The 15783-nt window shown below is 40.9% G+C and overlaps 1 protein-coding gene across 1 annotated transcript in view; it reads right to left on the bottom strand.

The window, feature by feature from the left end:
- CCDC81 (coiled-coil domain containing 81) overlaps window positions 1–15783 on the bottom strand; it is a 113601-nt gene that overhangs the window by 11627 nt on the left and 86191 nt on the right. The window contains exons 12-14 of the mRNA XM_089652767.1: window positions 13902–14071; window positions 4351–4429; window positions 341–567 (exon numbers count right to left, since the gene is read on the bottom strand). Of these exons, the coding sequence (XP_089508893.1) occupies window positions 341–567; window positions 4351–4429; window positions 13902–14071 (476 nt within the window). The remainder of the gene's footprint in view (window positions 1–340; window positions 568–4350; window positions 4430–13901; window positions 14072–15783) is intronic.

Below are 15783 nucleotides of genomic sequence, written 5' to 3'. Positions count from 1 at the left end.
AGGGACCTTAGATTGTACGCCCCTTCAAGGTTAGGGACTGAGGTGAATATACAATATATATGTAAAGCGCTGCATAAATTGACAGCGCTATACAAGTACCTGTAATAAATAACTAAGTATGTGAAGAGCTCTTTGGGAGGATCCTGACTATCTTTTTAGTCTCACTTAGCTAAGCATGGTATTGCTAGTCAGAAGATGTAGAGCTGTCACCACGGAAGCACCAGAAAGATATGAGAAGCCAGGAGTAAATGCATCCACCTAAATCTGAAATCACAAAGTTAAGTGGGTTGACCTTTCCAAGCAACTTTATGTTGTACTGTAAAAGGAATATTTTACTTACAGTTCTTTAGTAGACTGCAGCATGTCTGACTCCTTCCTCTGCTGCACCAGATCATTGAGTACAACCAAGCGCTTGCGTTCTGCGGCGGCTTGCAGCTGGTGCTTAGAGACCTCCTGGGCCCGCCTTTTCCTTTCTGCCAGCTTTTCATTGGTCATATCATTCATTCCAAATACCGGCTCTGTCATTTCGGGTTCAGGACGGGGAGCAAAGCTTGGTTTCATTTTGACCTGTGACAACGGATTAATAGGATTTCATAGGTCCCTGTGTGAATATTTGCACCCATACTATATATAACGTCATATGGTTGCCATATATCAATGGCGTTCGGCTCCGGTTTACATTGTCTTCCTAGAATGCATGTTTTCCTCATTACTAGGAAGCAGAATAGCTGCATTAAAGGAAATTATATTGAGAGAAATGTGGGGTCTGCTTTTGCTGACCTCCTGAAAATTTCTAGTTTCCAGGCTAAACCTGGCTTCAATGTTATTATTATTATACAGGATTTATATAGTGGCAACAGTTTATGCCGTGCTTTACAAAATAAGGGCAGACAGTGCAATTACAATACAAATTAATACAGGAGGATTCAGAGGGCCCTGCCCATCAGAGCTTTCAATTACATAGTCTGGCTGAAAAAAGACAAAAGTGCATCCAGTTCAACCATTAAAAAAAAAAAATTATAATCCTACACACACAGTTGATCCAGAGGAAGGAAAAAAAAACCTAGCAAAGCAATAAAAAAAAAAATACTTTCTGAACAGGAACAAGCATGCATGAATTAGTGGCAGGAGTGGTAAAAAAAAAGACATCTGGATGCTTGTTTCAGGTCAGAATGTACCAAAGCTAATGGATGTGTGAAAGCCAGGCAAATGGCAATTTCAGAACAATCCATCCAGAGCAGCTCACATATTTCCCTTAGTACAGTTCTCCTTTAACCTGTGTAAGAGAGCAATGCTAATCATCTCACATCTATAAATACTGCATAGTTAATGCATAGTTTTGGAGTCAGAGTTGATCACCACTGAATTCAAAGATGGTTTTCAGCGATTTCACCAGTAGGTGGCACTGCAGGTAAAGTTTGAAAACAAACCTTCTGATCCCATTAAAACCTGTAATTTCTAGAACAACATAGTCCTCAAAGCTGAAGAAACTGCAGTCAGATTGGTACTCTTATATATATTATGGGCATGTAAAAATATTAGTAGCTATTGGTATAACGTTTTCCACATGATATTGTAAATTACTGGGATATTAAAACAACCAGATCCTACCCTAGCCATTCTGAATATAAATATAGACATATATCCAATCCATTATCGGCTCAGTTCACACTAGCTTTGTCAGCAGGTATCAGACAGGCATTTGGGAAGTGTTTTTAACGCTTCTCAAATGCCAATGAAAATTCTGCACATGGCAGCACACAGTGCTGTTCATACGGAAGCGTTAGTGTCGCGTTGCAGCAAAACTTATGCCTCTTGTCTAGTCAGGAGGAGTTGAAGCCTCCCATTCAAGTCTATGGTGCTGCTCCTCAAACACCTGCCAGGCGTTTGTGACGTGTTTGCGGAGCGTTAATACCATTTAACTTCATTATAGGCGTTTGTGGTGCGATTTTTAACGCTTGGAAAACGCCTATCAACCACCTCAAAACCGCGCATGGGGCGTTTGGGGAGCGTTTCAGGAGCATTAAAAACGCTTCCCAAACGCCTGTCAAATGCTATAGGGGCGTTTGGCAAGAGTTAGAAATAAAGTCAAGTGTGAACAAGCCCTAAGGGACACATATTCTTCTAGCATTAAGACTTACCATTACTAGACACGGGAAAAAAGACTTAGCTCCTTCTCTAAAAGACGTCATTGAGCGAGTCCAGACCCACTTCATCTAAAAGAAGTCACTGAGCGAGTCCAGGCCCACTTCATCTAAAAGAAGTCACTGAGCGAGTCCAGGCCCACTTCATCTAAAAGAAGTCACTGAGCGAGTCCAGACCCACCTCATCTAAAAGAAGTCACTGAGCGAGTCCAGGCCCACTTCATCTAAAAGAAGTCACTGAGCGAGTCCAGGCCCACTTCATCTAAAAGAAGTCACTGAGCGAGTCCAGACCCACTTCATCTAAAAGAAGTCACTGAGCGAGTCCAGGCCCACTTCATCTAAAAGAAGTCACTGAGCGAGTCCAGACCCACTTCATCTAAAAGAAGTCACTGAGCGAGTCCAGACCCACTTCATCTAAAAGAAGTCACTGAGCGAGTCCAGACCCACTTCATCTAAAAGAAGTCACTGAGCGAGTCCAGACCCACTTCATCTAAAAGAAGTCACTGAGCGAGTCCAGGCCCACTTCAACTAAAAGAAGTCACTTAGCGAGTCCAGACCCACCTCATCTAAAAGAAGTCACTGAGCGAGTCCAGACCCACTTCATCTAAAAGAAGTCACTGAGCGAGTCCAGACCCACTTCATCTAAAAGAAGTCACTGAGCGAGTCCAGACCCACTTCATCTAAAAGAAGTCACTGAGCGAGTCCAGACCCACTTCAACTAAAAGAAGTCACTGAGAGAGTCCAGACCCACTTCATCTAAAAGAAGTCACTGAGAGAGTCCAGACCCACTTCATCTAAAAGAAGTCACTGAGCGAGTCCAGGCCCACTTCATCTAAAAGAAGTCACTGAGAGAGTCCAGACCCACTTCATCTAAAAGAAGTCACTGATAGAGTCCAGACCCACTTCATCTAAAAGAAGTCACTGAGCGAGTCCAGACCCACTTCATCTAAAAGAAGTCACTGAGCGAGTCCAGGCCCACTTCATCTAAAAGAAGTCACTGAGAGAGTCCAGACCCACTTCATCTAAAAGAAGTCACTGAGCGAGTCCAGACCCACTTCATCTAAAAGAAGTCACTGAGAGAGTCCAGACCCACTTCATCTAAAAGAAGTCACTGAGCGAGTCCAGACCCACTTCATCTAAAAGAAGTCACTGAGCGAGTCCAGGCCCACTTCATTTAAAAGAAGTCACTGATAGAGTCCAGACCCACTTCATCTATGAGAAATCTTTAGCTTACCTAAACGATAGAATTACCAAATTTGACAAAGCTTGGACTCCCCGGTCCGACTGGTTCAGAACTGGAACCTAAGATATTATTATGTTTAACCTTTTCTTGGATACTCTAAAATGATTATTTTGTGGAACTAGTAGGACTGTTAGGAATTATTCAATATATCCTTTTTTCTCTTTGTTAAACTTTACCGCAGCACCTACACTGTGATATTGTTTAGCTTTTCAGTGTCCTATTTTTGTTTTTGTTTTTTTTGTTGTTGTAACTATATTTGTAATAACAAATAAAAATGTATTATGGAAACAAAACCTGTCATTCCTCCCATTCCTATATTCATAAACAGTACCACCATTAGAAACTGTGGGGTCCCATACAATCTGCCTTACAGGGCCCCCCTTACAGCATGACCAATAGGGGACAAGGGACTTTAAATACCTTATTGTGCACTCGCGTTAATCGCACTGGGTACGGCTCCCAGCAATTAAATATAAGAACTCACCAGTTTAGCAGCAGGGTTACAGAGGGGACTATGTACTCTATTATATGGTCAAGAGGAGTAATCCTCCATGCTGCAGCTCTTGACAATTAAATTAAAGTTCCGGCCTGCCCCGCTAAATTGATATAGAAGAGGACGTAAGTTTAATTCAATTGTCGGAAGTCGCAATACTCAGGATTACTCAGCCTGCTCCCAAAATGAATAAACAGTTCTCTCTCTGTCCCCAGCCACCTCTGCTGAACTGATGGGGCCTGGGGAACTGTTATTTAATCACTGGGAGCCAAAGCCTGTGGGATTACTGTATGTGCACCCAAAGGTATTTAAAGAGTCCACTCTATGCGCTGGGCTCCCTGCTGAACTGATGGGGCCCGGAACAGGAGGGCCAGCTCTACCCCCTATCATTGCCCTGTTCATATATATATATATATGTGTGTATATAAAACCTCTACTGATAAATATTTATTATATTAACCCTAAATTACCTGCGTGTCCAGGGTGCTCTTGTAAGACAGCATCAATTCATTCTTCTCTCTTAAATATTTTGCTCTTTGAGCTGCCAGTCTATAGAAAACAACATAGCCATGTAAATAAATATTCATTCCAATAATTCATCCAATGATTGGAAAGGGTGAGCAGATTTTATTTCTTTTTTTATTTATTCCAGGTATTTATATAGTGCAGAAAAATGACACGATGCTTTAAATACAATTTGTTCACATCACTCCCTGTCCTCGTGGAGCTTACAATCCAAGGTCCCTATCTCACAAATGTGCATGCACAAACATTCTAGGGCCAATTAGGGCAGGGGCTAATTCAACTACCAGCATGTCTTTAGAGTGTGGATAGAAACCAGAGTACCCGGATGAAACCCACAAAAGGACAAGAAAATGCAAACTCTACACAGGCAGAACAGATGATCACTTTATAGAACTGTCTTTGGTATATGAGACTACCCCAAGAGGAATGGAAACTATTTATAAGTTGGATCAGGATATTGTTTTCATTTGCTACCTCTATGTATGTTACCCAGGGCCGTGGATAAATAGGTACCACCAGCCCTGTACGGGGCCCAGGCGGGTGAATCGGATGTGGGCAGGGAGGGTGATCAGCACAGTAGGGGGGCGATTACTGGAACTTATCCCCTGTATGGCTCTCTCTGCAGCAGCTAAAAGCTGGATCCCCTCCCGGCTGGCTTGCAACTGCTGTAGAGAGGGCCATACAGGGGATCGGTTCCAGTAATTGCCCCCCACTGCAACTATCATCCCCCCTGCTGCCCAGGTCCCCCTGTGTGCCCCTACCCCCTCAGTGCTGCCGGCTTCCCTTCTTTCCTCCCTGCAAGCACACACTAGGATCTTTCAGGATGGAGAGTGGGGGAAGGGTCTGGTAAATCTGTCACATTTACCAGCCCCTTCCTTTCCTAAATGAAAACAAGAAGTGATCAGTACTGATCACTCACTGTGTTCGTTCATAACTGAAGCATAGTAAACTGTTTTGTGTTTTTTTTGGTGGGGGGAGAGCTGTTAGGTTGGCTGTATGGTGCCCCTCAGTTTCTAGTAACAGTGATGACGTAACCACATTTGTCTAAACACAAGTTATGCAGTATTATACTGTATCCAGATTCTACGGGACAGTTCACACCTAAGTGTTCTGTTGCAGTGCGTTATTGCACACCCATTAATGCACACTATGGCTCATGTTGGTGCAAGTTGCGTTTGGGCAGCCAGTTCATTATGAATGTGCTGCCAAAACACAACCGATGAAAAGATGTGCATGACATTTTTTTTTAATGCAGCATAACAGATTGCATCCTATATGCTGGGCGCTACTGTACCACGTGTTAGGGTGCCATTCACAAGGAATGGCGCCAGAACACACCAAACACAGAGCAGGTGCATTGTGGTAATGCCGAATAACGGTTTAGTGCCCACTGCCACAACACGCAAGTATGAATGGGCCCTAATATATTCATTCACTATCATTTGTGCCCCACTATCGCACACACACTTTCATAATATAACAAAATGCTGTAAAGTTTCATTTTTTAAAAATAAATATAAATTGCTTTAATAATAATGTGAAAGTGCAGTAAGACTGAGCCCAGGCTGGGCGATGATGGTGCCTTGTGGGGTTGGGTTCATGACAACCTAGGGTACTTGAAGGGGAGTTCAGCTATTTATCAATGAACCTAGAAGACTGAGGACATGTAGTGGCAGCAAAAATAGAACTGTGGGGGCATCAGCTCTGAAATAAAGGTAAGTATAGCAGCAAAAGCCACATTTTTTATTTTTAACTGTGCTGGGCTGCCTTGAATTCAGTTTTAAGTATCATACACACTAGGGGGGTACAATTGGGGGGGTCAATGGTGGAGAAGGATCTGGGAGTTCTGGTAGATCACAAGCTTAATAATGGCATGCAATGCCAAGCTGCGGTTTCTAAAGCGAGCAAAATCCTCTCTTGTATTAAAAGAGGTATAGACTCCAGAGAGAGATATATCATATTACCCCGGTACAAATCATTAGTAAGACCTCATCTGGAATATGCAGTTCAGTTTTGGGCACCAATTCACAAAAAGAACATTGGGGAACTGGAGAAAGCACAGAGAAGGGCAACCAAACTGATAAGAGGCATGGAGGAGATCAGCTATGAGGAAAGATTAGAGGAACTGAATGTATTCTCTCTTGAGAAGAGGAGATTAAGGGGGGGACATGATCACCATGTATAATACATAAGGGGGATATGATCTCCATGTATAATACATAAGGGGGGATATGATCTCCATGTATAATACATAAGGGGGGATATGATCTCCATGTATAATACATAAGGGGGGATATGATCTCCATGTATAATACATAAGGGGGGATATGATCACCATGTATAATACATAAGGGGGGATATGATCACCATGTATAATACATAAGGGGGGATATGATCTCCATGTATAATACATAAGGGGGATATGATCTCCATGTATAATACATAAGGGGGATATGATCTCCATGTATAATACATAAGGGGGGATATGATCTCCATGTATAATACATAAGGGGTGATATGATCTCCATGTATAATATATAAGGGGGGATATGATCTCCATGTATAATACATAAGGGGGGATATGATCTCCATGTATAATACATAAGGGGGGATATGGTCTCCATGTATAAATACATAAGTGGTTCATATAGTGAACTCGGTGTAGAGCTATTCACCCTGAGGTCATCACAGAGGACAAGGGGGCACTCTTTACATCTGGAGGAAAAGAAATGTAATCTCCACACACGGAAAGGTTTCTTCACAGTGAGAGCTGTGAAAATGTGGAATAGACTCCCTCAAGAGTTGGTTCTGGCCAGCTCAGTGGATTGCGTTACAAAAGTCCTGGATTTTTTCTTGGATACACAGAATATAACTGGATATAACATTTATAGGTAAAACTGATCCAGGGAGTATCCGATTGCCTCTCGGGGATCAGGAAATATTTTTTTTCCCCTGCAGGAGCAAATTGGATCATGCTTTGCTGGGGGGGGGGGGGGGGTTGCCTTCCTCTGGACCAACTGTGGGTATAGGATTATAACTTTTATTTATTTATTTTTAATTTTTTAATGGTTGAACTTGATGGACTTTTGTCTTTTTTTCAGCCAGACTAACTATGTAACTATGTATATGAAGAGTTGCGTGACCATATTGGAAATTTCTATTTTAGCAAAATTTTCACAGTGTATTTGTTGAACACTACTCATGTCACCATAGCACAGTTAAGTATTTAATCTTTTCTAATCTATTCTATTTTTTTCATTATTTTCTATTCTATTCTAATGTATTCTGTTCAAATTCTTTCTATTCAAAATTCGAAAGGCAGTTTTATTCTTCCTGTTTTATTCTATTCTGTTGTTTTTCTATTCTATTCTTTGATTCTCTATTCTATTCTAAATTGTTCTATTCTATTCTAATTGATTCTATTCTATTCTATTCCTTTATTTTCTGTTCTATTTTGATCTGTTTTACTCTATTATTTTCTATTCTATTCTTTGATTTTCTAGTCTAATCTTTTCTATTCTATTCTTTGATTTTCTATTCTAATCTTTTCTATTCTATTCTAATGGATTCTATTCCTGTATTTTCTATTCTATTTTGTTCTGTTTTACTTATTATTTTCTACTATATTCTTTTCTATTCTTTTATTTGCTATTTTTTTCTATTTCTTTTTTTCTGTTCTACTTTATTCTATTCTCGTTTTCAAATTCAAATTGGTTTTTGGAATTTGTTTCTGAATGTGTTTTCTAATCGATTTGAATTGTGGCTGAATTTCATTTAGTTATTTCGGATTCATTTAAATTTGTTACTATTGTAATTTGGAGTTCGGATACATCTCAATCTCTGAATAACTGAAAATTTGTCCAAATTTCGATTCGGAACCATACAAACTGCACATGTCTACTGTATACGGCAATCTTCAACTACTTCCTCTTGCTGGTGATTGATCTAGTGGCTACTAAATCTCTGTATAGGAATCAGGACCTCTTTCTGCTGTTGATCTTTCTAATAATAACTAAAAATCCATATAGCAAAACCAAGATATCCTTCCATCTGCTGGTGATCCTTCTAGTAATTACTAAAGATCTATATAGAGGAATCAGGACCTCCTTCCTCCTGGTGATCCTTCTAATGACCCCAAAATTCTATTCACTTTTCCCACTGCCAGCCCATGCTGTTTGCACATTTTACAATTATTTGAAATAAACACCCCATATCTTTTTTTTCTCTGTAGTTCTGGCCAAAACTGTACCCCCAAAATTATACCCTGTCAGAAGATTATTTTTCCCTTAGTGCATTATTTTGCATGCAGATAAGTTAAAGTGGAGGCAAGTCAAAACCTAACTAGGCTTAAATCTATTCCAATCCCCATTCTAACTGTATTCTGTCTACCCTTTAAAAGTTACTATGTATTGCTTTGGTCACAGTATGCTGAAAAATAAAATAGTAAAAAAAACAAAAAATGCAATAAAAAATAAACAAAATAATAGAAACATTTGAAAAAAATACAAATTCAATTATTATTGTTATTTTCACCAAAGAAATGTAGCAGAATACATTTTGACCTAAATTTATGAAGAAATGTTATTTATTTGCAAAATATTATAACAAAACTGAAGAAAAGTCTTTTTTTTTTTTCAAAAGTGGTCATTAAATACCACCAAAAGAAAGCTCTATTTGTGTGAAAAAAAATGATAAAAATTGTATATGGGCACAGTGTTGCATGACTGCGCAACTGTCATTCAAAGTGTGACAGTGCTGAAAGCTGAAAATTGTACTGGCAGGAAGGGGGCATAAGTGCCTGGTATTGAAGTGGTTAAAAAGGGAAGATAAAATGGGCTTAGAATGGGGGTGGGAGTAGAATTCAGGCACAAATTTTCTGACCTATAATTTCAAATTCTTTCCGGGTGTTTCTGCTGCCATCTAGTGATTTAGGGGCTTACAGCTGATCTTCAGGTTTCCTGTCATTTTAAATAGTTTGTTTAGACCAGTGGTCTCCAAACTATGGCCCGAAGGCCAGATGCGGCCCTTTGCTTGACTCTATCTAGCAATTGGACCTTATTCCTCCAGCTGACACCAATATTGAGGCACTATTCCTCCCACTGAAGCCATCAATGGGCCACTATTACTCATACTGACACAGTCCATGAGGCACTATTTCTCCCATTGATACCAACCATGGGGCACTATTCCTCCTGTTAGAACCAACAATGGGGCACTATTCCTCCTGTTAGACCAATGATGGAGGAGTGTTTACTCCCACTGAAGCCAAGACATTTTCTACTCACACTGGCCACAGTCCGGCCCCCCTAAATCCTGAAGGATATTACACTGGCCCTTTGTTCAAAAAGTTTGGAGACCCCTGGTTTAGACCAAGCTCATAATTGTGAAAATTCCCTTCATGGACACAAAAAAAGGGTCGGAAATTTCTAACTCTTCCCCTTTATTCCCAAACCTGAAAAATAAAGTTTTGGTTGGAGTTACAGCAGAAATAATGTTGGTAAATACTCACCTCTGCTCCTGTTAGTCGACGTCTTCTCTCTGGCTTTTTGGAGGTGTGGAATCCTCTGCCGTTCTCTGTTTGGCCTGCTGGGAACTCCCACACATTCATACAAGAATTGATTCATCCATGGCACCCGATAGATGCGCAGCTCAGTGTACAGTGTAAGGAAAATTGCAGAGATGCAGGTAAGAATCCTTTATTGCAGAAGAAACATTTTGGGGTTGCTTTACTAAATGTAAATAGACTGTGCACTTTGCAAATGCAGTTGCATCCATTTTCCCCAGAGCTTAGTGAATCTGGTGAAGCTCTGCTGATTTCCCTCAACCAATCATGTACAAGCAAAAAAAGTTTTTTTGGTATTTTCATTGCACCTGATTGGGTATTCTTTACAGATTGAAGCTTCACCACATTTACTAGGGTCTAGGAAAAATGAGTGCAACTGTAGTTGCAAAGTGCTCAGTCTAATTGACTTTAGTAAATCAACTCCAGTATGTCTCCTCTGTAATAAAATACATATCTGCTTGAAGTCTTTTCATTTAAGGCCACAGTTCTACATTAAGTAAAGCAGAAAAACTTTTAATGCAAAATTTGTTTGCAGGCTCGTTCTTTGCTATTATTCTCAGTTATTCTGAGAAGGGGGTTGAAGGAAATTCTGCTATTGTCAGTCATATGCATGATCTCTTATGCAGTGGATATAAAAAGTCTACACATCCCAGTTAAATGTCAGGTTTCTGTGATGTAAAAAAACAAGACAAAGATAAATAATTTCAGAACGTTTTCCACCTTTAATGTGACCTATAAACTGTACAAAGTGTTCATCTTGGAATAAGTATTGAGCATTGCACTTCAGCTCTGCACTTCAGTGAATGCACAAGGCGAGAAGCCACAGCAGACAACTTCAATTACTAAACAGACTAAAGGTGACCTGTTTTCCCATCCAGCTCTTTTAGCTCTTATCAAGTCTGCTTCTTCATCTCACCACTTTGTAACATGCACCTTCCACTCCTCCTTCTCACAGTTGCATCCTCTCTCTTCAAACTATCTCTCCTTCATCCCCCTTCTCCACCCCACAGTTTACATATATCACCCTCACTCCTGTCTTCACCTTATTACTGTACTCATCAGCTCCTGCTAATTTTGAACCCACATACTAATAAAACCTTCAGGACACTGCAACCTGTCCCTCCATATAAGTCATACTCCCATATTACTTCCCTCACCCTTCTGCTTCTCTTTAGCTCCCTCTTATTCTGTCTTCTATCTTGTTTTTAGACATTCCCTGAAAACTCATGTCTTCAGGGAAGCCTATCCTGCCTCTACCTAACACCTAAACTTTCATTTTCTACTTATCCCCACAGTTATTACCTTTTGCATCACTCATGAATGTAAGCTCTTATGAGCAGGACTCTCTTAACTTTGTCTCGGTTTGTATTGTAACTTTACTGTCTCCTTTTACATTGTAAAGCTCTGCACAAACTGCTGGCTCTATATAATCCCTGTATAATAATAATAAAAACATTTGGAACTATATGTGAAGTCACCCCACCCAACCAAGGCAGCATGTGACTCCTTGTTTTAAACCTAAAAAACAAAATTTTATGTTTTGCAGCTTAGCAATTCTTAAATGTGGTGGCTGCATTAGTTTTCTTTTGTTGGATTTTTTTAAACTTCATTTTAACCTGGTGATCCAGCTAGTAACACACTTCTTGTCTTAGGGTGTTTCCACTTTGAATGAAAGAGCAGCAAAGACACCCCCAAGGGTGTGAAACTTTTTGAGAACACTACTTGTTCAGGGACTAAATTGAGGTCCCAATCTACTTGTCCCTCATGAAAATCTACATGATAATCTACAGATAACAAAAAAAACATTTTAACCAAAACCATATTTAAATCGGAGGTGATTTTAGAAATGTTGGGGGCTTTTAAAATCAAAAGGAGCTTTATGGGGACTTAAACGTGTAATATTTTTAACATTGCTCAGTTTATTTCCTCCTCCCTGTCTGTCTCCTGCACCGCCCCCGGGGACTAGCAGGGAGGGTAAAGACCTTGCAGTGTAATGAGCACTGATTGGCTGCTCCTCAGGAAAGGGTGAGTCAGGTCTTTTCCTTTATCCCTTTCGCTGCCAGAGCCGTTTTTGCGTTTTTTGCACATATTTAAAAAATCATTTTAGGCCTGAAGATTACATAAAACCCCCAAAATGATATATTTTCTGAAAGCAGAGACCCTAGAGAATAAAATAGCGGTAGTTCCAATTTTTTATGTCACATGATATTACCGCAAAATTTCAGTAAAAAATACAAGTGAGTTCATTTTAGGGCACGAAAAAGCAATAAATTACCCTATTTTGTAAAATATAAAAGATATCCAACATGTCAAACTTTAAATTTGTGCGCACTCGTGAAATGGCGACAAACTTCAGTATCCTATATTTTCTATAGGCGACAGTTTTAAAACCCCTTATAGGTCATCAGTATAATGTACAGAGGAAGTCTGGTGCTGTAATTATTGCTCTCATTCTGGCATGTGTGGCGATATGTAACATGTGCATTGCAATCGACGTTTTGATGCGTAGGCACCCCAGCGTGTGCTTTTACATTTGTACGTGCATATATGTGGGGGTCCTCAATTTTTTTTGTTGAGGGAAAGTTATGTGCTTGGGTGCAACTTTCAATTTTTACAATAAAAAAAAAATGTTTTTTTTTTACAAAGTCCCCTATGTGATGTTTTTTTGGTGGCAAGTTCTCTTTATTGAGACATCCAAGGTCTAAAAGACCCTGGATGTCTCCCCTCTGCTTCAGTTAATGTAATGCAGTGCACATCGCACTGCATTTTATTCTTTCCCGGCCTCCAAGGCCGGGAATCTCTCAACGGGGACCCGGAACTGACATCATAACATCACTTCTGGGCCAGGACAAAAAAGGGAGGGCAGCGGATATGCCGCTCTCCTCCCTCCCCTCTAGCTGGCGGCAGGGGGGCGGTCTCGGTCCTGCAGATGGGCAATCAGAGCCCGCGAGACCTCACACGGGGGGAGGTTCACACGGGGCGGGGGGAGAGGCTGGCACTAAGTGGAAGCAATCGGCGGCAGTGCTGCCGCCCAAATGCTTTTGCCTGACAGGTGAGCCCTGCTGCTTGCCCACAGCAGGGCTAAAGGTTGAAAAAAACGACATGTCTCAGGCGATACAAATTCAACATCCCCGCAACACTGGATAGCAGCATTGTCAATCTGTAGAGAGAATAGTGTTAGAGACGCTAGAATATTTAGAGGAACTTGACTAAATTAAAGCCAAACTCCAGCGAACACTTTTTAAACAGTTACAGCAACAGTTTTTTCTTTCCTTTTGGGATAAAGTTTTTACATAAATGAATAAAAGCTGACTATTGTAGGCACCCCTGTCAGTGGTAAATGGTTTGTCACAACCCTCTAACTGCCACCTTTGCTGGACAGCTTGGTCTTTTAAAGGAAGTTGAAAATAAGAGACTTACTGGCTGGTTCACCAGGTGAAAATAAAGGAAAAAAGCCTACAAAAGAGAAAACGATTGCAGCCACCATATTTAAGGACTGTTAAGCAGCAACATAATACGTTTCTGTTTGTTTTTACTAGTGCTTTATTATAATATATAGATCCCCCCCACACATTATTTATATATATATATATATATATATATATATATATATATATATATATACACATATACATACATACATATACACACACACACACTAATGAATGAACTGAGATCTGGCATATCTTTGAGGTTGCCCCAACCTCCTTAATGATTCAGCAACACTGACTCAAGGAAGACAGCTGACTGAAGACTCCCCAATGTGTGAGAGCTCCAACCCATAAAATGTCAGCTGCTCAAATCAATATATATGTAACATGTAAAAGCTGCATATGGGTAAGGCCCTAGACCCAGATAACCCACAACTAAGTTATATGATGTCAGAGGCTGTGTAAAGCGATGTGTAAGATGTTAGATGAAAAGGACATTTACTCATCAGCAAGCTGAATCTGTTCCAGTCTGCCCAGCAATTCCTGGTCTTGCTTCTCTTTTTCCTCCTTCCCTCGCCTATCCACCATCTGCTTAGTCAGTGACTGGTAATATTGCTCCTGTTTTATTAATGCTGGAGGGGTCAGAGGCCTCTTCTGAAAAATGTATGATCTCTAGGAGGGATAAAAGGTACATAATGATTGTTAGGAAAAAAGTGTGAATCATGCTTAATAATATTAAAGCCTAATCTAAGGGTTGTTACATATGGCAAAGAATTCAGTTTGGTGATTTGGCCATGTTTACCAAAATTGTGTAACGAGGCCATTTTAGGTAGGAACTTATGGCATTTAACCCCCCACCCTCCCTTCATCTGATGTCATGGCCTGCAGACTCCCTTCTGGATCCTGGGAGGACCCCGGCTCTAGAAATGTCCACGTCATGCTGGCAGAGACATGGATAATGGAATAAGGATCCCATCTCTGATGCGCAGTAAAAGACAGAAGATCTGGGACCCAAATCTCACATGAATTTGGTGAGTAAAGGGTGCCTTTAGGTAAGCTAATTTTTATTTTATTGCCAGCATTTAATTAGAGGGGAATGGGGACAAGTGGGGATTTGAAGGGCAGGAGCCCAGAGATCATCTTTAAATGGCAAGTGTACCTTCAGACAAAGTACACTTACCTACTCTGCCTAGACTTACTGGGCTACACTACCCAACCCCAGCCAACTGCATACTTACCCTATTAGGACAGGAGCAGCCTACTCCAATGTTTACATCTTACTTGTTAAAGCCTTCCTTACGGCTCACAGCATAGGGTGTCCTGATAGACTTGTTTAGGGCCATTTCCCAACGGTTTCCATTTTTAGGAGACGGCACTGTACAAATCTATGAAGTCACGTTACATAGGCTTGGCGAGATGAAGAAGATTTATCCAATGGCGTAACCAATAGAGCAGTGGCTGCTCAGGGCAGTAAGTAGATGAAGGAGGTGGGGATGGATAGTTTAGGTCAGTAGGACTGAAGAAATGAGGAAGGGTTGTAACAGCGCAAACACTGCAAAGTCCTGGGAAATGGTAGTATGGGGTGATCGTGGTATTAGTGGCTACTGTATGAAGAGCGTAGGATTCCGTGTGGCACTGAGGGCAAGGCTTCCAAATAAGCTGTAGCAACTTCTGTAGATGAGAAAAAGGAGAGAAGCGCCTCTAAGTGCAATAAGTCTTTTAATTCAAGTCTAAATGTTGAAACACTCACATGTGTGAAGTAATCATAAGCATAAAAACCGTGGTTAACAATAGTTAACGGTGGGGTGGTAACCCAGGTGAAGAGCCGTCATCTTACTGCGATGTGGGGAGGTCAGCTCTTGGCTGGAACAGCGTGGTGGCTGGAGGGGAACAGCGGTGAGGCCGGTCGGCGTGCACGTCCTCCCTCAGAGCCGGATGGAACGCACGCTGGAGCGCAGCGGCGGCGTGGCCGTGATGACGTCAGATCCCAGGGTGCACTGCAACGCGTTTCGGAGCATGCACTGGCCGTGGAAGGCGGAAGTGCGTTCCTTTTTCAAGCAGCACCCCACCGTTAACTATTGTTAACCACGGTTTTTATGCTTACGATTACTTCACACATGTGAGTGTTTCAACATTTAGACTTGAATTAAAAGACTTATTGCACTTAGAGGCACTTCGCTCCTTTTTCTCTTCTAGGTCAGTAGGACTAACCAGGGTGACTTACTTTGTCTGAAATCACACTCACCCTTTAAAATGACCCAGTCATTAAAAAGAAAATCCCAATCAAGTGTACCTGCAAAATAAAATAGTGAATACTTTCTTTTTCTGCTGCCTATACCATCTAAGTGCTGCATGTGTCAACAGAAATCCTCTGCTGAAATCTG

Source organism: Staurois parvus, unplaced genomic scaffold (assembly GCF_062004578.1).
Source record: "Staurois parvus isolate SC_StPar_1 unplaced genomic scaffold, SC_StPar_1.0 ptg000693l, whole genome shotgun sequence".
NCBI classification, from domain to species: domain Eukaryota; kingdom Metazoa; phylum Chordata; class Amphibia; order Anura; family Ranidae; genus Staurois; species Staurois parvus.
This window is presented reverse-complemented; position numbering and strand designations above follow the sequence as displayed.